The following is a 22,389-nucleotide window of genomic DNA, read 5'->3' as shown; positions in this document are numbered from 1 at the left end:
CAGCAATTTAACCAGTATACTGGGTCGTAACATCTTCCAATGGTCTTCCAGCTTACCTATGATTGTCTATTTGTGGGGTGTAATCTGCATAATTCTTCTTTTTTGGGATTCCATACTGGGAAGATTCCAAGATTTTAGAACAGTGGAAAGGAATACTTTTCTCATTAGGATAAGAGATTGAGAAAATCATGAGACTTTCTATGGTCAATTGTGGCTGAGGTCCTTAAGGATGCTAGGCATCATCTTGTTTGAATGCAATTTGTGACTTGAGATTGGAAGAGGGGTATTGATTTATTAACCAACAAAACCCTGGCAATTGATTGCTCAGGTCTATGATTTTTTTCATCCTTTATTTCGGGTGAGTTTCAAGAATTGGTATTGTCTCATTTTTTTGGAAAGATTAGTGGGTAGCAAAAGCACCTGTTGTTTCTTGATTCTTCCACCTCTACAGATTCTTCGCTGGATATAATTCCTGACTTTCGTCCCTTTTTGAAACGATGATGGTTTAAAAAATATCTTAGATCTCATCTTTTGAAAAATTAAATAGAATCACTAAATTTTATGTCTTTGATTGTGTTCTTAAACTCAGTTCTTTCCAGTACATCTTATTGGTTATGTAATGTAGCCCTCAATTCTCTGAGTCCTTAATACTTGTAACTCGAGTTCGCTGCACATAGCCCAACGACATGCAATTTTCTTTTTCCTCCCTCTTTTTGAAAGTGAAAGCTGCCAGAGGTGAGAGTCTTCATTTAGATTACTGTTCTTTGCAGGATTAACACCAATAACTTTTTCTGGTTTGTAAACTTCGTACACCAATAACTTTTGTAATTTCTTAGTGCCAAACATGAGAGTCATCTTTTCCTTCATGGTGAAATGGCTTGGAGGATTTGGACTAGATTGGTTTTTTCTCCTTGTTTGTGTATTAGTTGTGCCCCCAAATTTGGAGATTTTTATCTCTACCTCTTTAAGTAGGTTTGAGCAGGGTAACGATCATTTGTTGCCATGTTGAGGGGCTATTTTGATGGGCTTGTGAGTCTTTTCATTGGGGAGAAGTAGAAGGTGGTAAGTGGTGGTCTTGCTTGGTGCATTTTGCCTGTTGTTGGGCTTTTAAAGCACACAATCATTTTAGAGGGATTCCTTTATCTACACTTGAAAGGCACTATGATGCTATTTTTCTTCTTCTTGTTTTTCATTCGGCAGGTAGCTTATCCTCCCCAGGTTGTACCTTTTTGCTCTTCTCTTTCTAAAAATGATATTTATTCTTTTATAGAGAAAGGAAATGCTCGAGTACTTCTTTTGAAGGCAGCAATACTTATTTTTCATGTTAGGTTAATTTGGATTGATCTCTGATTCCTTATCTTTCTCAGAGAGCATGGTTATTGAAGCTTTTAGCTATTGAGTTGCATGCTGGTTATACAAGTAGTGCCACTCACAGAGAGGCATGTCAGATGATCCTTGCTCATCTTTTTGGGCGGGATTTCATTGAAACTGAGACCGATCACATTGTTTCGGACTCCTATCTTCAATATAGTTTGGACCATGCTGGAACCAGATCTATCAGCAAGAGTAAGGTATCATGAATAACTTCTGAACTTCTATAATCATTTAATTGCTTATTGCTAGCATAGATTGGCTTCCAAGTTTTATCTCTCTGAATCATGGTGCAAAATTCTTTGTTTTGTAATGGTTTCTCTACCGAACATTGATTCTCATATTTTGACTGTTTATGCTCTTAAATGATTACTTCTTTCTATAGGATCAAATAATTAAGATGTTGAGAAGTGTACAAGTTCTCTATTATTAACTTTTATATTCTTCTACAATTTGATGCTTCAAAATATTCGAATACAAACTACTTAAAAAGTCAAATGTGAATGATACGAGATGTGTTTAGAGTTTTTTCGGGTGGCCCTAAGGGGTTCTAGCAAGTCTTGGAACATGCTCCATAAACTCCTTCTACAGAAGAGTAGCAACTGTCCAAGGGCCGATTTGTATTTATCATTGTAATATTTATATCTTGGGTTTGGTTTCTGTTGAGGTTCTTGGAGGTTGAATGTCTGTCCCAAGTGTTAGAGTTGAATTTCAGGTACTTTCATTTTGATGTTGAATTTCAGGTGTTAGAATTGCTTGAAGTTCTTCAGTTCAGATCTCCTGATACCTCCCTGAAGCTTTCTCAGATAGTTTCTAATATGAAATATGACTTGCTGGTAAGATGCTAGCCATCAGTTCTGCATCCTTATACTGTCTCTTTTTCTGATTTTATTATTTCTACTTTATAGACAGAGGACATACTTGGGAATGCAAATACTGCTGGAAAGGGCGGTATCTATTATTATTCTGAGCGTGGAGATCGCCTCATTGATCTTGGTTCCTTTGGTGACAAACTGTGGCAGGTTGATTCAGCAATAAGACTGATTCTTTGTTCTTTATTTCTGTGGTGAACCTTCTTTTGTGAACTTTTCGGGGAGGAATCTGGTGCTTATGTTGTTTTGTGGTTTCAGAAATTCAATCTAGTTTATCCCCAGATGAGTAGTTTAGGCAGTGAAGCTGAGCTAAATGATGTAAGAGAGACAATTCAGCAATTACTGAGATGGGGATGGAAGTATAATAAGAACCTTGAGGAGCAAGCTGCCCAACTTCACATGTTAACTGGATGGTCACAGATTGTCGAGGTCCATTACTTTTCTTTTCATAAGTACAGTTCATTATGTCAGTTGAGAGATCATCTTGTTTGGTTCTAGGGTAGAGAAGAAATACTTTATACTTGTCTTACATTAACCTTCTGTTACTGGTCTCAATTAATCTGTTCAACAGATCTCTGCTTGCAGAAGAATTTCAACTCTTGATAATCAATCAGAAATTTTATATCAGTAGGTTCCCTGCCACATCAGTATCATTCATCAGTATAATTCTCTTAACCTTTTTGACAATCAGTGACTCTTTTGTTTGCAGAATTCTTGATGCCTCTCTTACTGCTTCTGCTTCTCCAGATTGTTCTCTGAAAATGGCATTTGTATTAAGCCAGGTATTCTTATAAAGAAATATTAAGCCAGGTATAATTGATCAATTTGTACAAAACTTGTGTATTTATCTAACCTATGATGTTGCTAGGTTGCACTTACATGTATGGCCAAGTTACGTGATGAAAGATTCCTATTCCCTAGTAGTGTTTCTGATAGTGTCACGTGTCTTGAGGTTATCACGGCAAAACAATTGTCAAATGGTGCTTGTCACTCAATATTATTTAAGCTTATCATGGCAATTCTGAGACATGATTCATCAGAAGCTTTGAGGAGGCGGTATGGAATTTTTATCTACAATTTGGTGCTTTGTTTACTTCTCAGACTTTTTTAGTTGCTAGTTGACCTTCATTTATCTTTTTGATTATTTAGCCAATACGCACTGCTGCTCGGCTACTTTCAGTATTGTCAGCATCTGCTTTCTCCAGAAGTTCCAACATCAGTTTTACAATTCTTATTGCTTGATGAACAAGATAGTCATGATCTGGATATTCAGAAGGCATGCAATTTCTGAAACTGTTACTGTTTGTATTTCTTTCCAGGTTTATTATACTTTATGCTGTTGGGAGAAAACATTTATCAAGGTTGCCTTTCTTTTTTGTTTTCAGATTGACAAGGAACAGTCTGAGCTAGCTCGTGCCAACTTTTCTATATTAAGGAAGGAGGCGCAAGCCATCTTAAATTTGGTGGGTCTTTTCTTTCTTCAACATTAACTTCTACAATTCAAAGAGTGAAAATTTGCTAGAGGCTTCGAATGTAAAATGTGTCTTACTGGTGGAGCGGGCTTGTAGTTCCATCAGTGGGGTTATGCTTTATGAGATGACATGCACGGTTCATCTCCAGCTTTGAATCAGTGTCCTGAATTCTGGCCTACTGGTGTCCAACAGTTTTGTGGGCAGCCAATGGAGATTTCATACTCATCTCTCAATAACAAGCAAAAGTGGTTTGTCCTAGGCATTTCTGCCAAGAAACTTACACATTTTGGAGATGTTAAACTACCTATACTTCTTGTACACAGCAATCTGAAACTTGTAAGCATGTTTCGTTTGTTTTAACAAGACTCCCGTATTGTTTTTGCTTTTGGCCATGTTAAACATGTCTTTTTTTGGCATATATATCATGTCCATCGTACAATATGGTTGTGATAAAGCCATGTCCTTATAACAGTAGTCTGCTTGAGTGTTTTGACATATATATTTTCAGTGTTTCCCGGATTGTTCTCATGAGACATAGTGCCGAATAATCTATGACATTTGTTACTTCAGCTTGTAGTGATTGGTTGTAAGTTGTCATTGTCTTTTATCATTTTGTGTTAGTAAAATATGCTACATGAGGCTTTTCACTTCATTGTCTCTATTTTTGCTGGATTCACTTGTGGGGTGGGTGGATGCTTGTGTGGGTTCAGGGAGTATTTTTAGTATTTTGGTTGGTATTTTAGTATCTTGAAAAACATGAGCAGTTCGTTCCTTAAACGTCATCGAGTTATTTAAATATTTCGAAAAATTTAGTTGTATTTTCTTTTTATAGATGTGGGAATTCAGTTATGAGAAGTAATCCTACGATAATATTATGTTCTTATTTTATTGTAAAATTTTTAATAAGTACCGGCAATAAAAGCATTGGGTAGAATTTCACTAGAAGTTTTGAGTACTTACACGTAAGGAGAACGTTGGGTTCTCACTTCACGAATTGAAATTCGATTCGAAATGAAAGAAGATTGCAGACACATTCTGCAATTTCTCATTTCTGATTTTCTGTTTCAACTCCTATAAGTAGATCTTAGGCCAGGGAACATCATATATTCCCCTCACTTTAGTTCCTCTTCTTATTTGGTTCAGAATCTTGACTTCTTTCATATACCTTAATGATCCAATTGTAAGTTGCTTTCAGGTTATCAAGGATGCAAGTCAGGGAAGTGAACCTGGAAAGACAATTTCACTATATGTACTGGATGCACTTCTTTGTATTGATCATGAGAGATATTTTTTCAGTCAACTTCAAAGTCGGGGATTTCTACGATCATGCCTTACAAGCATTAGTAACTTTTCCTACCAGGTAGTAATCTTTATGTAATGCTTTATTTGCATTATAACTTTCTTATCAAGTGGTTATCCCATGCATGGTAGAGTCATTACTTGCTCCCTGTGTATTGTATTTTGCTTCTACACCAGCTACATGCTTCAGGACATATCAAAGAGAAACATAAAAGAAATCACATTTTATTTCATTATTCTTTAATATGTTCTTATTCAAAAAAATTGAAACTAAAAAAAATCATTTGTCCCTTTTCTTTTTCCTTCTTTGAAAAACTTTGGCCTGTTGATTGATGATCTAGGTGAAGATGGAGTTTTGGGAATCACAAATAAATGGCTTGTATAAATCTGTTGTTTTCTTTTGATAGCCCAGAACTCTTATGCTATCCCATAAGTATTCTCAAAAAACACTGGATTGAACTCTTAGGTTCTTTTCAATTGATTAGTGTTGTAATGCATTAAGTTAATGAAACTTTAAGCTCTAACAACCTTTAAGATTTTAGACCTTTATGTCAACATAGTAGGGTTGTTTGATTTTGACTATTTTTAGCTCATAGAGCTTATAAGTTCAATGTGCTTATAAGCTCTTGAAAAATAACTTCTAATATGCTCCGTAAGTGCATTTTTATTTGGTTTAGAGGATTTATAGACAAATAGTTAAAAAGTACTCAGTGAAAAAAAGGTTGAAAATATTATTAAAATGACATCTTTCTTTTACAGCTATTAGCCAAAACCCAAAAAAAAAAGAAAGAAAAATAAGCTCCTATAGGAGCTTGTTTATTTTGATTTGCTATAAGCTTGATGGTGTTAGGCTCAACTTATTTTTTTGGCAAAGAGCTTACAAACTTTCTATTATGTTTTTAATTTCCTGAAGTTTTCCTCAAATAGCAAAAAGTTTATAAGATAGGTAGCTAATAAGTTCTTAAAATAATGTTCTATAAATGGCTGGAAGAAGGTATTTTTTAATTTAGAGAGTTTCGGAGCTGTTTAGAAATGCTACTGTTGACCAATTAATTGTCTATTGTGTCCACAAATAATTTTAAAAATTATATTTTTGAGTCCCAATAGTTTAAACGCTGTAAAATTTTTATTTTTTCATTAGTTTGACGTAATAATAGCTTACAAGCTATATATTTGCCAAATATGTAAATAATTATAACTTATAATATTGTGTTACTTAAACAGTTTAGCAGTTTCTTTTTTGAGAAAAGTTAACAGCTATTATGCTATTAAAAAAAACTCGAGTCAGACACTGTTAATTTATGATCCAATGACAGAATGACATGTGGGTGGAAAATGGGAGGGAGTTTTAAGTTGTATTTTGGTTTTGTTATACCTACTTATGTAATAAATGCTAAGATTGGGGAAGATAGGATAATGATTTTCAGTTATGGTAGATGTGGGAATTCAGTTACTTCCAATGAGGGAGAAGATTGTATAAGCAATCTAGAAAAACATCATCTAGAAAAAAACATCTCCATGACTTTAACTGATTTGATTGAAAAAAAAAAACAAACAAACAAACAGCTCCATATTTTTCTTGCTGAACTTTTTCTGGCTTGCATTCTCTAGATAAATATATCAAGGAACTTGTATAATTAGTGGTTAAAACTAAAAATTTAACAAAATGACAAAAATTGTAATTTAGTTATTTTATTATTGAATTTTTTCTATAATATAGGACGCTAAGAAATTAAATTTTTTCCCCTTTATGAGCATATCCTGTTCTAATTTTGCTTGGTATTCATTTTTACAAGCAAAATTTCAATTCCTTATAATATCCTTTTCCTCAAATTTATGGATCTAATAGAATCAAAATACCATTCTCTTCAGTTTTTCTCTTTTTTCTAGAGATACAGAGAAAAAGAGAAAATAGATGTATTAAGGGCACCGAGGGGGTGATTGGGTAATTGCTGTGGTGTCCTAATGCCTACAGTCTTTGGTGTATGATAGATGGTCTTTTGGGGATTGATTGGGTATTGCTGGGTCGGTTGGTGGAGAAGCTTTGGGCTTAGGATGGCTTATGTGTAAAAAGAAATATAACGAATACGACTGTTTTTTGAGTTCTTTGGAAAGAGAGAAATAGTAGAGCCTTTGATAGTGTTGAAAGTAGTATTTATAGATTAAAAAATAGATGGATTCACTTTTTTTGGATTTATCTTATTAGGTCATGACATTATTAATGATGTGAATTTTGGAAATGTTATACACATACTAACATTCTTGTAAATCTTTTGTACATGAGCAATACCTCCGATTTTGGTACCTTGTCAATATATACTTTACACCTTTTATCTAAAAAAAAAAGAGCACCGAAGGGGTGCCACCCTTGTTAAATGAAAGACTAATCTCAGGTGAAACAAGATGTTGCTGGTAAGATTATAGAAGTTACCAGTAAGAGCTCCAAGGTCTTCTCAAAAGAAGGGGATGATCATTACAGAAATACTAAATGTTTGCCATTGCATGCGAAGGCTAGCAAAATTGGAGGAGATCTTGTTAAATAACGTTGTTTTTCTTTTTCGTGGACTAGTCTGCAAAATGGCATGAGTGATGAAAGTAATAAGCTTCTATTTCTTGGGAGCCTGGGGCTGAGAATACTAACCTAAGCAAACAACTAATCTTGAATAGATCTGATCATCACCCAGTTGATATCCAAGACAAGTAATCAAGTTCCATGGCCTTCTCTTCAATTTTAAGTATCAGATGTGTAGAAATGCTTAATTCTAAGATATCACAGAAAATGAAGCAAAATATAAGATGGGAATATGTAAAAATATGAGGATACTTTTGTCCGCAAGGATACTTTTGTCTGAAAATTGGTTAAATTGGCTTTCTTTGACTCACTGATGCTACAAAAGAAAAAAGTTGTCTCACTAGCTTTTTATTTTTTATGAAGCTGCTTAAATTTAAGTGGGTTTTGAGAGTTCTCCCTCTTTTGACATTTTTTTAACTCAAAACCAGCTTGAGCTGGTTTGACCAACAAAAATTATCAATACATACACCCTCTTAGGACAGCAAGTGCAGTCTTGAGCTTTTGGTGCTAGCAAACTCTAGTGCTATGTTCATCATAGAGTGAGCACATGGTCAAACTTTGTGATAAGGTTTTATATATCATTGTCTTTGTTGATTTGCCGGTCCTATTGGAACAGAATGCTAGAATTTTTAAGCATCATTTTCAACCATCTCATGTAGCTTGGCATATGATGGTACTCTGCTTCTCTCAAAGCATGCTTTTATTTACTTTGCAAACGGATTGGCTTCCTATTTTGCCTTAATGTTCTCGCTTTGCTTCTATCTTTCTTTTTTGGTTGGATGATATTTTGTTTTCTCTCTCTCTTTTGTAACAGTTCTCTCTCTTAAAGAAAAATTCTTCTTTTATTGTAAACAAAAATTGTGCTTGTTTGTTTATTAGGATGGTGGGCATTCGCTGGATTCGTTGCAACGGGCATGCACTCTAGAGGCTGAACTTGCATTACTGCTGAGAATTAGTCACAATTATGGGAAATCTGGGGCACAGGTTTTAGTTTCCATGGGCACTTTGGACCATATTGCGTCATGTAGGGCTGTAAATTTGCAGGTAAAAGTACTATCAATATGCTTGTTTGTCCTAAATCTTAATTGCTAGTAAACTAAGCTAAAATACCTTCAGGGAAGTTTGAGGCGTGTTGATATAAAGCTCCGAAGGGATGTGGCTTTTGATATTGATAGGCAACGAATGATCATAACACCTGTCTTGAGATTGGTATTTTCTTTGACATCATTGATCGGCACTTGTGATTATTTTGAGGTAAGCCTGTCTTTCTTACCATGGAATATTTGTTTGTTTCTGAGATGTGGCAAGTTAGTCCATCTTGTATTGAGGAACTGTATTTCAGTCCTGTTAGCAACCATATCAACTGCAATAAAAGTGTGAAACTGATCATTTTTTTAGCTTCCCCTGGTAAAGATCTGCATGTCTTATATCTTGTTCATTCTCAAGGTTTCTTTTCCCTCTTAATTAAGGTTCAAGGAATAACATTTTTCATCTAAAAAAAAAAGGAATAACAAGTTTAATAGATACCATAACAACTTTAATTGATACCATTCAATCTGTTGTATGAATCAAATTAAAGATGTAATAGGTCAACAAGAAAAAGAATCAAATAGGGACTAGCACAAATGCATATTTATTGTCAACTAACAGTAATCACATTCCTGCTTGTTGTCAAACTTGGATGAAGCCTAGGTGGTTAAAATTATTTCTGTTTTTTTCTGATAGAAGTATTATTCAAAAGTACCGCAATGCAAGGTAAAAGATCTACTAGGTCTTCTGAGTCAGTAAGACTATGAACAGTAATCAAGAATCATATAAAACTGTATCCAACTGTATTAAATCAATAAGACAGAAAAATTCCATTTAAATACCAAAAACTATGGTATGTTGTGCTTTTGCCTTTTGTTTTTTCCACTTACTTCCATTACTCCTTTTCTAAGATCAGCATACTTGTGTTTTCCTTTCTTTCTCTATTAAAAATTTCGAACTTATGAGTTTCTGCATATTGTAATTTTCTGTTTCGTCTTTTCTTTTATCATCTGGATATTTGATAGGTTAAGAACAAAATTGTTCGTGAAGTTATTGACTTCGTGAAAGCACACCAGTTGCTTTTTGATCAAATTCTTCAGGAGGACATTTCTGAAGCCAATGAATTGATGATGGAGCAGATCAATCTTGTTGTTGGCATACTGAGCAAGGTGGTCTTTTAGTTCGGTTTTGTTAAATTCTTATCCAAAAACCATATACTAGTAAAAGAATTTGTCTAAAAAATATTTAAGTTAGCATAGATGCTCATACTTGATGGATGTGGGATTACATTCCTAACACCGTCTCTCATACATAGCATGTACGTGAGCAAGCAATGCATATACAGATGAAGAAACAGACTATAAGGCAGAATTGACTTTGATACCATGTTAAATTTTCATCTAAAACTTATTGTGTTAGAAAGGATTGCTTAAAAAATATATAAATTATAGAGTAAATCTCATACTCTGGCGATGTTGAGTTACATCGCTCAATAGGTTTCAGGATATGGTAATCAGAAAGTTTGATGCATATTGGACTAAGCTATGGAATATTGTGGGTTGAATAAGTAAACCTTGGACCTTTCCAGATGCCAAATGGGAATTGAGATAAGGAAACCTCCATTATGTGTTTTTTTTTCCGGGACTTTCAAGTTGTTTTTGGAAGAACTGCTTCCCTTTTATCTTATTGGGTAGTTTCATTGATTTTTAAGGCTTTGCTTGCTATAAACAGTTATGTTTCATCTTACAGGTATGGCCTTATGAGGAGAGTGATGAATATGGATTTGTTCAAGGGCTCTTTGGCATGATGCATACTCTTTTCTCACACAGTTCAAAGACATCTACTTCACTATCAGTTCCATCTGCTGAGGTTTCTGCATGTCTATTCAAATATAAGATGCAGCTTATATTAAATTATGAGCAATTTTATTAATTGATCGTTTTTTCTTTTCTTTTGGGTTTCTCTCTGCATTCTTGGTGTATGCTCAGGCTCAGAGAAAATCAGAACTTAACCCGTTTCTCTTGTGCTTTAGCTTGAGCTCCTATCTATATTTCCTGGTCACTAAGAAATCCTTGAGGTTGCAGGTTTGTAATTTCCTTTCCTTTTTTACTTCTTCCAGATTTTCTGTAGACCTATTGCTGATGTTCTTTATCTGTCAAAATGTTCTGTCTGCAGGTCAATGGCTCTTCTGAGTACCGTGCTTCTGGGCTGCAGCAACCAACTTTAATTGATCTTGGTTCCCTTCTCAATTCAGTGACAAATGCTCTGGAAAGAGCGGCTGAGGAAAAATCCATGTTGCTTAATAAGGTGCATCAGAATTTCAAATACGCAGCACTGTCACTATCATGTCTCATTATTCCCTCCTCTCTTTCCAAACTATTTGGTGATTATGTTCCGTGATTTACTGATGAACTTTCAGATTCGGGATATAAATGAACTATCGAGACAGGAAGTGGATGAAGTCATCAATATGTTTGTCCGGCAAGATTGTATTTCATCATCTGATGACATACAAAAGAGGTAGTAATCTTGTTTGGTCCATATCTTTTTAGTGAGAAATCTTCAATAATTTTCTGGAACAAATAGGTCATATCATAGATTATTCAGGTTATTTGCACTGAGTCTCATTTTTTCACAAAAAAGAAATGCAGAGTACCTCAAGTATATTGCTTATACCTATTTTGTCTCGTCTCTCACTGCTTTGCCCTTCTCTTTTTCGTTGAAACTGCCCAGTTTCATAGTTTCTGTTGTTTCTTGGTAAAACTTAAAGCTGTTTATTGGTATTTGTTAAAACTTACCGCAAATTTAAACTGATTATAAGAAGGTATTCAGGTGCCTATAACATATGTTTCTGCTCGTGTCACACAAGATATGAGGAAGTTTTCCACTATGGTAGCATTTGGTTTGCAAGGGACGTAATACAATGCAATACTTAATATGGTTGAACAAATAGGAACAAAGTAATCTGTTTGATTTGAATTGGTCTATACATGGCAAATGCATTCCCTTCAATCATCTGAGCTTTTCATTGAGGAAGACAAGATAGCCTCAATTACTCAAACTGACCTTGCAAAATTTATGCTTGGCATGTTGAGCAACAATTTCAACTGCCATATGATCTGTATAAAATTGTTAAGCAACAGTTGCCATGGTTGCTTTTCTTTGGTATTTTGTTTTGACAAGATTGTAAAGCTACTTGATATATGCTTATGGTGATTTCTTTTTTGGAAGTGAAACTTCATGAACAATCTTGATGCTTCTATGAATTTTTTCCTCAATTTTTCTTGAGCATAGGACATGTTTTGCTCTTTTTCTAATTGTTTTCTTGTTTCACAGGAGGTATATTGCAATGATGGAGATGTGCCATGTTGCAGGGAATAAAGACCAACTAATTAACCTACTGCTTCCTCTAATGGATCATGTCCTGAACATCATTCTCATCCATTTTCAAGATAGGTATGCTTTGTTAGTATCATTTGGAAGGAAATACTACTATCTTAAAAATTCAACTATCAACCAAAACACCAAATCTATTAGTGAGTCTTTAAAACCTGAGATTAAGTATTAACGAAAATGGCGAATCTAACTTGACATTAGATATTGTTGATCCTTTTATATAAATTTCTTTCTTAAGCAGTGTATTTTGAACTTATGCTGGATTTTTTTTTTTTTTTTTTTTTTTGTAAAGAAAAAAGTATGCTTTGACTGCCAAATTCCAGCACTCCAATCACACCCCCAAAAAGTACTCCAATCACACCCCCAAAAAGTACTCCAATCACACCCCAAAAATCCCTCTTTCCTTTGAAAATGTCCATTTGCCACTTTAGAGTTAGCGGAACCATTATGTTTTGAAAATGACAGTGTATACTCGGAAGTGAATATGTTGTTAGGAGATTTGTGCTTGGAGGGGCATCCATGAGGATAAGTGTTTTCAAGAAGAACTTAGGTGTTATCCCTTTTGCTACCTTATGAGTTATTGGAAGGAAAAAGAATAGAAAAGCTTTTGAGGACATATAATTTTCATTTGTTATAGTTCAGAATACTTGGTTTCATATGTTAGATTATTTTATAAAAGGTCATCCTCTTAATTTTTTGAGGATTTAAGAGAATTGATAGATTTGATAGAATTGTGAAGAGTTTAATACAGGTCTCACCTTTTTGGTGTCTTTATATATAATACTGTCTTTATTTTAAAATTTTCATTAGGAAATGATAAGATTCTTGGTTGATGTTGGAGCCCTTCCAAACAAATTCATTCTTGCTAGTTCCATTTATTGACTACAATCTGGAAGGCTTTTGTTAAGAGTATGGATTGAACAATTGGTCCTTTTAAAATCTCCTATGTAATTCTTAACATGGTATTAGAGTAAAGATACGAGTTCAAACCAGAAATTTCACCATTCTTTTGTCACGTGTTCTTGCCCATAATTTTGGACTTTTTTTTGGTTTTTCTGTGGATGAGGTAATTTTTAGAGTCCCTGCTTCATGCGATCTAGGGATTCATTGGTAAATTAGCTTTTAGGTCGAGGCTATTTCTCTTGAAGTTATTCCTCTTGCTGTTAATTGTTAAATTCTTTTGACAGTTCTGTTCCTTCTGGTACTGGTGGGTTTGTGAAGACAATTACATACGGTGCCTCATCTGACTCGGAAGATAAGGATATACCTCTGCTGGCTGGGAAATTGATTCCAACTTTGGAACGGCTCGAATTAATCAGCGAGGTATGCTGCTTCCTAACTGTTTATGGCTTAACAGTCTGGTCTCATCTGGTTAAGGTCCTTGCATGTTTGCATTTCTTGGTATGTGCCTCATAATCATCCTTGCATCAAGTTTCAGATATTTATGCCACTTTTTGCATTTTTAGAGCTTGTGGCTTCTATATATAGCAGCTTTTATTACGTCTCTGAGATAATCCTATATCAGGTTTAAGGTGGTATTGGAACTCAAGTTGGCAACCTCACCAACCTGAATTTGTCGGCAGTTATTAATAGGAAAGCCCCTTGATCTTGTAGATAGAGAGAGAATTTAGAGGCCTCCATGGTCCATGGTCTGTATTTCATATGGTCGACCGGATTTGTTAGTAGGAACTTATGGATCTCTTATGTAACGGGGGTTCGAGTGGGCAAGGTAAGGAGAACCTGAGCCATGAGTGGGTAAAAAGGAGCGGTGGGCTCCTTTCTCAAAATATTCTCTTGCATCCAGACACAGAAAGAGCTATGGTTAAGATGCTATTCTCTTTGTTTGCTTAATTTGGAAGCTGAGTGAAATAATCAATTTTGATACTTAGGTGGAGTTTAAGCATTGCTTTGATGATTTAGAATTGCTACGGTGTCAAGTATTGGGTATGAACATAGGATCATACTTACTTGTTCTCAAAGCCTAAGCCACGAGAGTAATGAGTCTATTGACATTTGACACAGTTTCTTCATGGGGCAAATTAGTTTTTCATGTTTTCTACAGTTGAATATTTATTAATATTATTAAAATGAAATTTACATGTCTTGTGTCTGGTTATTTTCTCAGGATAAAGTAGGGCGCAGGCTCAAGGTGTTCCGCAGATTAGTTAGTTCGCTGAAAGAAATAGCCATCCAAAAGTTGGCTTGATTCACATCCAATAACTTGCGTTGTAAGATCGATGTTTAGAGTAAATTTCAGGGTGTCCACATAAAATGTAGCATGTTTAATGCGTGAAATCATGTGATCTTACTTTATGCTTCTGTAAATGTATATTATATATCAATTGTATGTATGAAATTATTTGCTTATGAGAGTTTCGCAGACATTTTCAACATGTCAGTTTCCCATACACTTATATAATGGGTCTTTCAAATTTTCTTCTGGTTCGGGGAAGTAACTTGTGTAATTATAGTAAACACGATATCATGGAAAAGAAATAGTAGTAATCTGAAACTGGACGAAAATATTATTGGTGTTAAACTTTTCAAAAAACTGGACTGTAGTGTCTTCGTAGTTATGGTTATAATATATATATTTTTTTTTCATGTTTTGGCTTAATGTGTACTTCCGTCTAAATTCTCTAAAGGATAAAACTGGGTGAATGTTATAGCTCATTTTTCAAAAATGGTAAATTATAATAAGGTATTTGAGATTTCTATTATAATTTCTTAAATAATAATTAAAATATATTTGTTAATCTTTAATTTAATTATAACAAAAGTTAGTGTTAACTAAATATGCATCCAATATATGAGAACAGAAAACACCCTAACATCTTGATGACATAATTTTAAGATAATTTTACAAATCTCACAGTATATATTTATCGTAAGTCAATTCTTAGAAAAATAATTTTATAATCTATAAAAACGATAATATATTTAGTCAGCCATGTAATTGTCTTCCCAATTGAATTTTTTTTAAAAAAAAAAATTATTATAGCAATGTAATTCTCGTTGGTATTATGTAATTTAAATTTAATTATACGAAATTTGTGTACGTACATCCACAGGACCGCAACCCGATAATTTTTTTTGAGTGAACCGGCCGATACCATTTGAACACACACACACACACAGTACTCATTAGTTTCCTTTCTCGGGAGAGTGAAGATTTAGATCCAAATTTTGCCGTGAAATTTTTTCTACTTCCTTCTTCTTACATCTTTTGCTTCCAATTGTTACATTCCCTCTTTCTCTGTAGATTAATCCCAGTTTTTCTGGAAATATTTTTCCTTTTGTTTTATTTTCCTGGAAAATCCTCCATATTTACTGCCTCTTCTCTTTTCCAGGCATTTTTTTTCAATGGCAAATGCCTGGAAAAGAGACAAGAACCCGAAATTCCTCACCCCTAAAGCCCTTTTCTCTCTTCTATCACTTTCTCTTCTCCTCCTATTCTCCTTCTTTTTCCTCTCCACTCGTTCTTCAACTCAGAACCTCGCCCCGGATCTCGCCATCAAAACATCTATCCCCGTCCGCGCGATCCCTTCATTTGATTGCTTCAAATGTCCCCAATCTCATCCCATAATCGCCAACATGGTCGAAAACCTTAAGTACCCATTTATCTATTCTCTAGCTGATTTGGGTAACTTGCCAGAAAAGCCACACAAGAACATTGTGAGGATGCTCAAAGGGAAGCCTTTTCGGAAGCCAGACATCTCGGCGACAATACAGGAGGTTCTCGAAGGAATGAGAATAAAAGGAAGAGATGGGTACGTTGTGGATGTCGGTGCCAATGTGGGAATGGCGAGTTTTGCAGCGGCAGTTATGGGGTTTCAAGTTCTAGCTTTCGAGCCGGTTTTTGAGAATCTTCAGAGGATTTGCGACGGGATTTGGTTTAATAGAATTGGGGATTTGCTTACTGTGTTTGAAGCCGCAGCCTCTGATCAAAATGGGAACATAACTTTCCATAAGGTAATTTTTTCCAGCTAAGTTAATGACATTAGTTAGCTTTGATCTTATTTTCTTGAGAAAAACAATGACCTTGTTGAAATTCAATTAGTCGTCTTAATAAATATTTTTCAGTTTCCTGTTAGATAATCATGTGAAAATGCCATTAAATCATATTAGCTTGCAAGCTTCAATTAGATAATCAGAAGTTACGTCTAAGTGCCCTCAGCTTATTATCTTTCATGACGGTTTCATCTAGACTCCATCACTTCGTAGGGTAGAGTAACTTAGTAGTTCGTCTGAGTAGGTGTCCTTAATATAGTTGCAGCATGTTATTTGCTGTGTTTTCCAAAGCAATGAGGCACTATGGTGTGCAGGCACAAGATACCCTCCTTAAGCTGGTTATAGTAGTTAAAGAAATGTTTAGATGACCAGTCATCCCAAAGCCTAAGCATATAAGTTTTCCACCTTTGTATTGGACTGTAACACACTGCATTCTTTCGACTGCTCTAATTAGATTTTCATAAGATGAGGAACCTATGGAAGATCATTATTGGAACCAGCTAAGGATACGAGTTTGATTCCATCATAACATTTAGAGCTCAATACCATGTCTAGGCACAAGTTTTATATATATGTGAAAAGGGTTTCTTAAGATGTTTGCAGCAAGATACAGAGGTCTAATAACTTGTTGAGACCCAACATTCATATTTAAGCTGCCATTCTTATTTTTGAGTTGTGTGAAGGAGAAATTGATTTTGCTTCTTCACATTGATGTAAATACCAACTGGTGCAAAATGAAGAAGGAAGAGTGAACCTTGCCAAAAGTCCAAAGTAGTGAGTGAAGAGTTTCTGAAGGAGGTTTACGAAAATGAAGCACCTTGGACTTGCATTTGAAGCTGGTGCTTTGGTACCTTCTTGAAGGATTTTTTTGGGTGAAATTTGTTGGAATATTAGGTTAGGAATTAAACTAAAAGGAATTTTATGAAAATCAGGCCACCTTTATAAGTATAGTCTTAACAAATAACTTATCAGAAAGTTTATAAGGTTGAGCAATACTTATCTTTTCATCAGCTTCTATTGGTGTAAATTACTGAGGGTTTATTTGGCTCAATAGATGCTTATACTATGAGATGATAAAAGTATTTTAAAAGAAAGTTCCAATCTTAAATTTAAAACAATATAGGATTTAATATAACTTGCTTTAAAAAGGTATTGTATTTAATTATTTATATAATAAAATTAATAATAAATATTGAAAAAAATAGAAAATTATTTTTAAAAAACTAATTGTTTATGATATTAAATAGTCTTAATTTTCTCTAAAATATTATTCTAATATTTAGACAATTTATCTTAATTTAATTATTTTATTTAATATAAATATTTTGCAAATTATTATCATTTAATTTTAAAATCAAAATTATGTTAGTAATTTATAATAAATATAAATTATCGATGGTAAATAAAATTATATTTTTATTTTTATTTTATAAATATTATATCAATAAACTAGTGGAACATTAGGTTGATTAATATACTCATTAAAGATATTATTCATAATTTCTCAAAAGTATTTGTTTTCAGTTTTTTATTTCACTTTTATCAGAAGCTTCTGCTTTTACCTAATAGCCTCTCTGTTTTTTAACATTTGAGCGGACTTCTGATTTTTTATAACAAAAGTAGAAATCCATCCAAGTGGATTTTGTTGGGAGCAGAAGACTTGGGTTGGATTCGGTTGTCTCTCCATGAGTAGCCAAGTTCCCCTTTGACAAAATAACTTGGGCAACTGTTTTACATGCATGGTTATGTGGTAGACTCTGCTTAAAAGTCAAATCACGATTTCTGATAATAAAATTATTAATCATTCAATAGGAAACTAACATCAAATAAAGTCCATGTTGTTTTTCTCATCCATTTAACTTACTCTTCTGGTGTTTCTGCCATGATTTAGTTTGTCAACCAGTTGGTGTCTAGATATAATGTTTCCCCTTGAGAAAACCCTTCAAATAATGCTTAAAAGTCACATGTTTTGTTTGCTATGATATGTATTTATTTGGTTTAAAATGAATATATTTCCATAATGTGGTCTCATCCACGATGAAGAGATCTTACAATGTTCTTATTAGTTGCACCATGCTAGCTTGATGCTGTTATCTATACTGACCATGTTGATTATCTTTGTTGGTACAGTTAGTTGGTCGGCTTGATAATAGTGCTGTATCAGCCACTGGTGCAAAATTAGCATTCAAGTCTAATGAAGAAGTAGCACTTCAAGTCAGGTCTATTCCTCTTGATGACGTACTCCTCGAGTCAGAATCCGTGCTTTTGCTTAAGATAGATGTTCAGGGTTGGGAATATCATGTGTTGAAAGGTGCTAAAAAGTTGCTCTCAAGACAGAAAAATGAAGCACCATACTTAATCTATGAGGAAGATGAGCGATTACTGCAAGCAAGCAATAGCAGTGCCAAAGAAATCCGAGATTTTCTTCATAGTGTGGGTTATAGTCATTGCACACAGCATGGTACAGATGCCCACTGCACCAAGGACTGATGAAAGTATCTGATCCTTGCCTAGGGAAACAGACCCTAAAAGTGTGAAACCAAAACTTTAAAGGCATGGCCAGTCTCAACTCCGTAGTTGATTCTTGTGGTTTGAGCTCCAAACTGCTTAAAGCAATTGTTCCTAGGAACTGATTATAGCTGTACTTGGATGAAGTTGTGGGGTTTGAGTCAAAATAACGATTTTTTGTTTCTTCACTGATGATCAAATGTGTATTATCTAGCTTTTAGCTTTCTCAGGCCGAAATTTGGCATGTGTTGATGTGATTTTATAATACATTTGCTTTAGATTTTGCAGCTAGCAGCTGATGGATGCTTTCCTTTTTTTGTAGATATAAGACCAGAAATGCTCATTTCTTATGTAAAGCATATTTTTTCAGTTATTAATGGCTCAAAATAGTCTCTCTTGAATCTTTCACTTTGGCTCTCCTGGTATAGTAGCGGAAGTTTTCTATATATTATAAATCAGATCAACCTATCAACTCCTTGGTGGAGAAATCCTAACCGAAAACCAAAGAATCCATATTAAAAGAATGATGATAAAAATTCATTTTCTCAGTATCTGTAATATAATTTTGTTTAATGATTGACAAATTTTATAGTGTCTAAACCTCTTAAACTTGAGACGCTCTAATACAAAAATTTTGATGATTAATTCTTTAAAAAGTTTGGATAGACAAAATTACCGTGACTTAATTATATTACAACCAAGCCAGAAAAAAAAAACATTTACAATTAATCAGGCAAACAATCTACAGAAAAGAAACAAAGTGCTCTATATATAAACATTTTTCAGAGTCTAAAACGAATATTACAGGGCTTTTACTCTTCAAATTCATCTCCACGGCTGGAATTCACCTCAATATCTTTGTAGGATTCAATTCAGTAGACTATACATTTCTAGTTTCAAATGACAAACATAAGAAAGTAATCACAGAGATCAAGACTTCATGCTTCTTTCGGCCCACTAGTCTTGGAAGGACCTGCTCTCTCCACCATAACTTCATAAAGTTGTTTGCCATTCTATTTGCATAAAAAAGAGAGCATGAATTAAGAACTTAAATTGACGAAATAAAGGAGAAAAAAGAGAGAAAGGCCCATCTAACTGCATAATGCCTTGATCATAAGGGTAAGCTTTGTTTCTGATGGTATAACAATATAACTTACAAAAATAACAGGGAAGAAGTGAACTTGTCCTTCAGGTTTCGTTTGCGTCTCTTTGAAATAAACAAGAACAGGGAAATTTGGCCACCAAAGTTCCCAATTCACAAAGGTTGAATATCTGTTGTCAAAATGTAGGTGTTCGTTACCTCCTGTAACAGCAAAAAAAAGAAAAAACACGGACAGAAGCAAGATGCTACTCACTTCCATCGATTTTTTCCTCCTACAAAGACATTCTCGCCTGATTCAGCAAGCTGGTCACCTATTCTGACTTCCTAAAAACAGGACAAGAAAAAAAGCAGAATTATACAATCAGTGAAGAATCAGGAGCAAGGAACAACATTCTCAGGGGGAAAAAAAGGAGAAGCTACATCAAAACCAGGTGTTGTAGTTATATTCTTTACAATAAATGTACCTGAAACAAAAAGTAATTTATTGAAACTCCACATGTTTACTGTAGATTACATTATTATAATACTTTAGTTATTAAATTCTAAAAAAGAAAAACTATATGATTATAGATCGACGGATCCAACAAATGCGTAAGCCATTATAAGTTCTCATATTTAGCTATGTGGGATTAACACTCTTACTATTCAGAAAGCATTAGACCATTAAAGTCAAGTTAGCAAAAGCAGAAAAATCTCCATAAGGATAATCACAATGCAGAATTGCTAACTCTATATGTTCCTCTTTGATAAATGTAGTTTCCTCTGAAAACTGAGTTAGCTTACCAAAGCCTCCTCATCGAAGACAAATCTCACTCTGGTAGTCTGCAAAAAGGAAAGAAAGCTTCAGATGAAACCATGAAGCAAAACTACAGAAATAAAATAAAGGTTTATAACATTTCATGAAGTGAGCAGCCCCGAAGTTACACTTGAGGTAAATCCAAAAGAACAAGAACCTATATGCATGTATATTACTATTGATGGGAAGATCTCATCAAACTGGCACTAACTAAAATCTTTTGTATTTGAGCAATGAGTTCAAACCCTATTAAAAACTTGAAATGATGGTTCGTTAAATGGTTGAAAATCAGAGCTTTGGTTATCACACTTTACCAGTTGTTACCTGAAAAAGTAGAAGTAATCCAAGCAGCCCAACTGGTGCAGCTGGTAACAGATTATCTGTATAAGCCAAACCTCCAGCTAGACCTGTTTCAACAAGTATTGCAGATCAACCAGATTTATGGACATTAGACAGTTAGCAAGGATCTAAGGTACAAAGTTTAAAGACTAGACCAAAACTAGACTAGTCTACAATGATAGTTCACTTGTTATCTCCCTGAACAGATACAATTCTGGCAGCATCAGCCATATCATTGCTTGGTTAGGCTCACAATCCCTTAGAAAAACCCAAATCCAAGCTAACAAGATGAAAATCTATAGAGCTCCTTTCTGCCTATAAACCATGGATATCTAAATCAATCATTCCAAATGAAGTCCACAGTAGCTTATTTTCTAGTTAAACCAGATGGCTTGACTATAAAATAAATCAAGCTAAACACCCTCAAAAAAAGAAGCATAACACTAGAGAGCTCCAATGCAGCTCGATATGCAAGTTCCAAAGGGAGGCCGACCCAACAACTCCATGTTACCATTTATGTTAATGACAGCCAAGATAATTTACAAACTACAATGAGATTGTACCTAGATAATTACTAATACTATAAGCACAAGAAAAAATCATGGATGAGACAAAGGGGCAGTGGCAATTTTTCTAACAGTTTCATGATATGCTTCACGAATGTTTAGAAAAGCTCAAGCATACCAAGACAACCTTTGTGGTGACTGAGAAAAATACCCACCAAGTAGGACAATTGGTATCCGATAATCCGGGTCAGGAATCACAGTCTCTCCCCTTTTCACCCTCCTTCCAAGCTGCCATAAAGAAAGAAACCATACATAGCCATAGCCAAGAAATGATAACTGCCTAATCCATCTTAGCCTAGATTTCCATACATTTTGTTCTCAATTATTGGAGCAACTCAAATAAATACCGAACTAAAATCTACAATCCAATCCGAAAATTTTATTAAAACTTCAAGTGACGAAGGGTAAAGAACTACAAACCACTGATGCAACAATAACAGAACCTTTATTGATCATATCAAACTTTCTGCTCACAGAATTCTGATTGCATATCAGTTTGCCGTAGAATGAGCTCCTAAAATCCTTCAAAACCCCACTCACTTCTCGAGCTGTTCAGAATAAACACAAAAATCAGTCCTATATAGCTCCATTTTCATTTTTTTCACTACCTTCAGGAAATTGGTTGGCATACAACAAAAAAATACAGAACACTGAACTCTTAAGATGAACATCAAACGATAAGACTGGCACAATATAATAAACACCCAGTAGAAACGTAAGGAAAGAAAGTAGAAAAGACTTCTGATTGTCAAGTTGCTTACTTTCAGAAGGAAGAAAACGAGAAGACAGCAGGAGAGCTCTGGCCATTTTCCTCCGTTTTCTCTTTTTTTCTTTTTTTTTTTTCTTGTTGGAGAAATAAACTTCTTTTCGAGAACCAGAGTTGCTGGACTTTCTGTTTGCCTCGTAATTCAATTTGCATTGACAACATTACCCCCCCTCTTCTCATACTAAACGACATCGTTTGACGAAAAGGATACCGAACCGGAAGGGCAGATGAGTAAGTTTAGTGAAAAAAATTGGATCCTCTAGCAGGAAGAGTGAGAGCCTTATCTGCTG

General features: G+C 34.5%; 3 protein-coding genes across 4 annotated transcripts in view; 2 read left to right on the top strand and 1 right to left on the bottom strand.

Moving 5' to 3' along the window:
- The window catches only part of EMB3142 (nuclear pore complex protein (DUF3414)), a 70,819-nt gene extending 56,441 nt beyond the window's left edge, over positions 1-14,378 (top strand). The window contains exons 26-46 of one of the 2 annotated variants that reach the window (XM_088208239.1): positions 1,368-1,571; positions 2,115-2,207; positions 2,280-2,393; positions 2,502-2,672; positions 2,815-2,870; positions 2,953-3,025; positions 3,112-3,299; positions 3,393-3,519; positions 3,629-3,706; positions 3,908-4,051; positions 4,911-5,075; positions 8,466-8,630; positions 8,703-8,840; positions 9,641-9,784; positions 10,365-10,484; positions 10,604-10,699; positions 10,791-10,922; positions 11,035-11,135; positions 11,952-12,071; positions 13,199-13,334; positions 14,137-14,378. In XM_088208239.1, coding sequence (XP_088064365.1) covers positions 1,368-1,571; positions 2,115-2,207; positions 2,280-2,393; positions 2,502-2,672; positions 2,815-2,870; positions 2,953-3,025; positions 3,112-3,299; positions 3,393-3,519; positions 3,629-3,706; positions 3,908-4,051; positions 4,911-5,075; positions 8,466-8,630; positions 8,703-8,840; positions 9,641-9,784; positions 10,365-10,484; positions 10,604-10,699; positions 10,791-10,922; positions 11,035-11,135; positions 11,952-12,071; positions 13,199-13,334; positions 14,137-14,217 — 2,646 coding nt within the window. In that variant the 3' untranslated portion in view covers positions 14,218-14,378. The remainder of the gene's footprint in view (positions 1-1,367; positions 1,572-2,114; positions 2,208-2,279; positions 2,394-2,501; positions 2,673-2,814; positions 2,871-2,952; positions 3,026-3,111; positions 3,300-3,392; positions 3,520-3,628; positions 3,707-3,907; positions 4,052-4,910; positions 5,076-8,465; positions 8,631-8,702; positions 8,841-9,640; positions 9,785-10,364; positions 10,485-10,603; positions 10,700-10,790; positions 10,923-11,034; positions 11,136-11,951; positions 12,072-13,198; positions 13,335-14,136) is intronic. The other variant, XM_088208240.1, reaches the window with a different exon arrangement.
- Positions 14,379-15,134: 756 nt separating this feature from the next.
- On the top strand, positions 15,135-18,938 carry LOC110812734 (FkbM family methyltransferase). Its single transcript, XM_022039570.2, has 2 exons — positions 15,135-15,983; positions 18,153-18,938. The coding sequence occupies exons 1-2, from the start codon at positions 15,375-15,377 to the stop codon at positions 18,510-18,512; spliced, it is 969 nt and encodes a 322-aa protein (XP_021895262.1). The 5' UTR covers positions 15,135-15,374; the 3' UTR covers positions 18,513-18,938.
- Positions 18,939-19,273: 335 nt separating this feature from the next.
- Positions 19,274-22,255, bottom strand: LOC110812620 (uncharacterized). Its single transcript, XM_022039441.2, has 8 exons — positions 22,095-22,255; positions 21,754-21,881; positions 21,489-21,561; positions 20,753-20,835; positions 20,416-20,454; positions 19,886-19,956; positions 19,688-19,802; positions 19,274-19,543 (listed from the first exon to the last, which is right to left on the bottom strand). Exons 1-8 carry the CDS (start codon positions 22,138-22,140, stop codon positions 19,469-19,471), a joined length of 630 nt encoding a protein of 209 aa, XP_021895133.1. The 5' UTR covers positions 22,141-22,255; the 3' UTR covers positions 19,274-19,468.
- Positions 22,256-22,389: the final 134 nt, after the last annotated feature.

This window comes from Carica papaya, chromosome 7 (genome assembly GCF_054855325.1).
Source record: "Carica papaya isolate Zhongbai chromosome 7, ASM5485532v1, whole genome shotgun sequence".
Classification (NCBI taxonomy): Eukaryota; Viridiplantae; Streptophyta; class Magnoliopsida; order Brassicales; family Caricaceae; genus Carica; species Carica papaya.
The sequence above is the reverse complement of the archived record's forward strand: the minus strand, read 5'-3'. Positions and strand labels throughout refer to the sequence as shown.

Coding starts and splice junctions, on each gene's coding strand:
- LOC110812734 (XM_022039570.2), top strand. CDS start 15,375: ATGGCAAATGCCTGGAAAAGAGACAAGAACCCGAAATTCCTCACCCCT. Junction 15,984..18,152: donor GGAACATAACTTTCCATAAG/GTAATTTTTTCC, acceptor TTGTTGGTACAG/TTAGTTGGTCGGCTTGATAA.
- LOC110812620 (XM_022039441.2), bottom strand. CDS start 22,140: ATGGCCAGAGCTCTCCTGCTGTCTTCTCGTTTTCTTCCTTCTGAAA. Junction 21,562..21,753: donor CTGTTATTGTTGCATCAGTG/GTTTGTAGTTCT, acceptor TCTTTATGGCAG/CTTGGAAGGAGGGTGAAAAG. Junction 20,455..20,752: donor GATTACTTCTACTTTTTCAG/GTAACAACTGGT, acceptor TCCTTTTTGCAG/ACTACCAGAGTGAGATTTGT.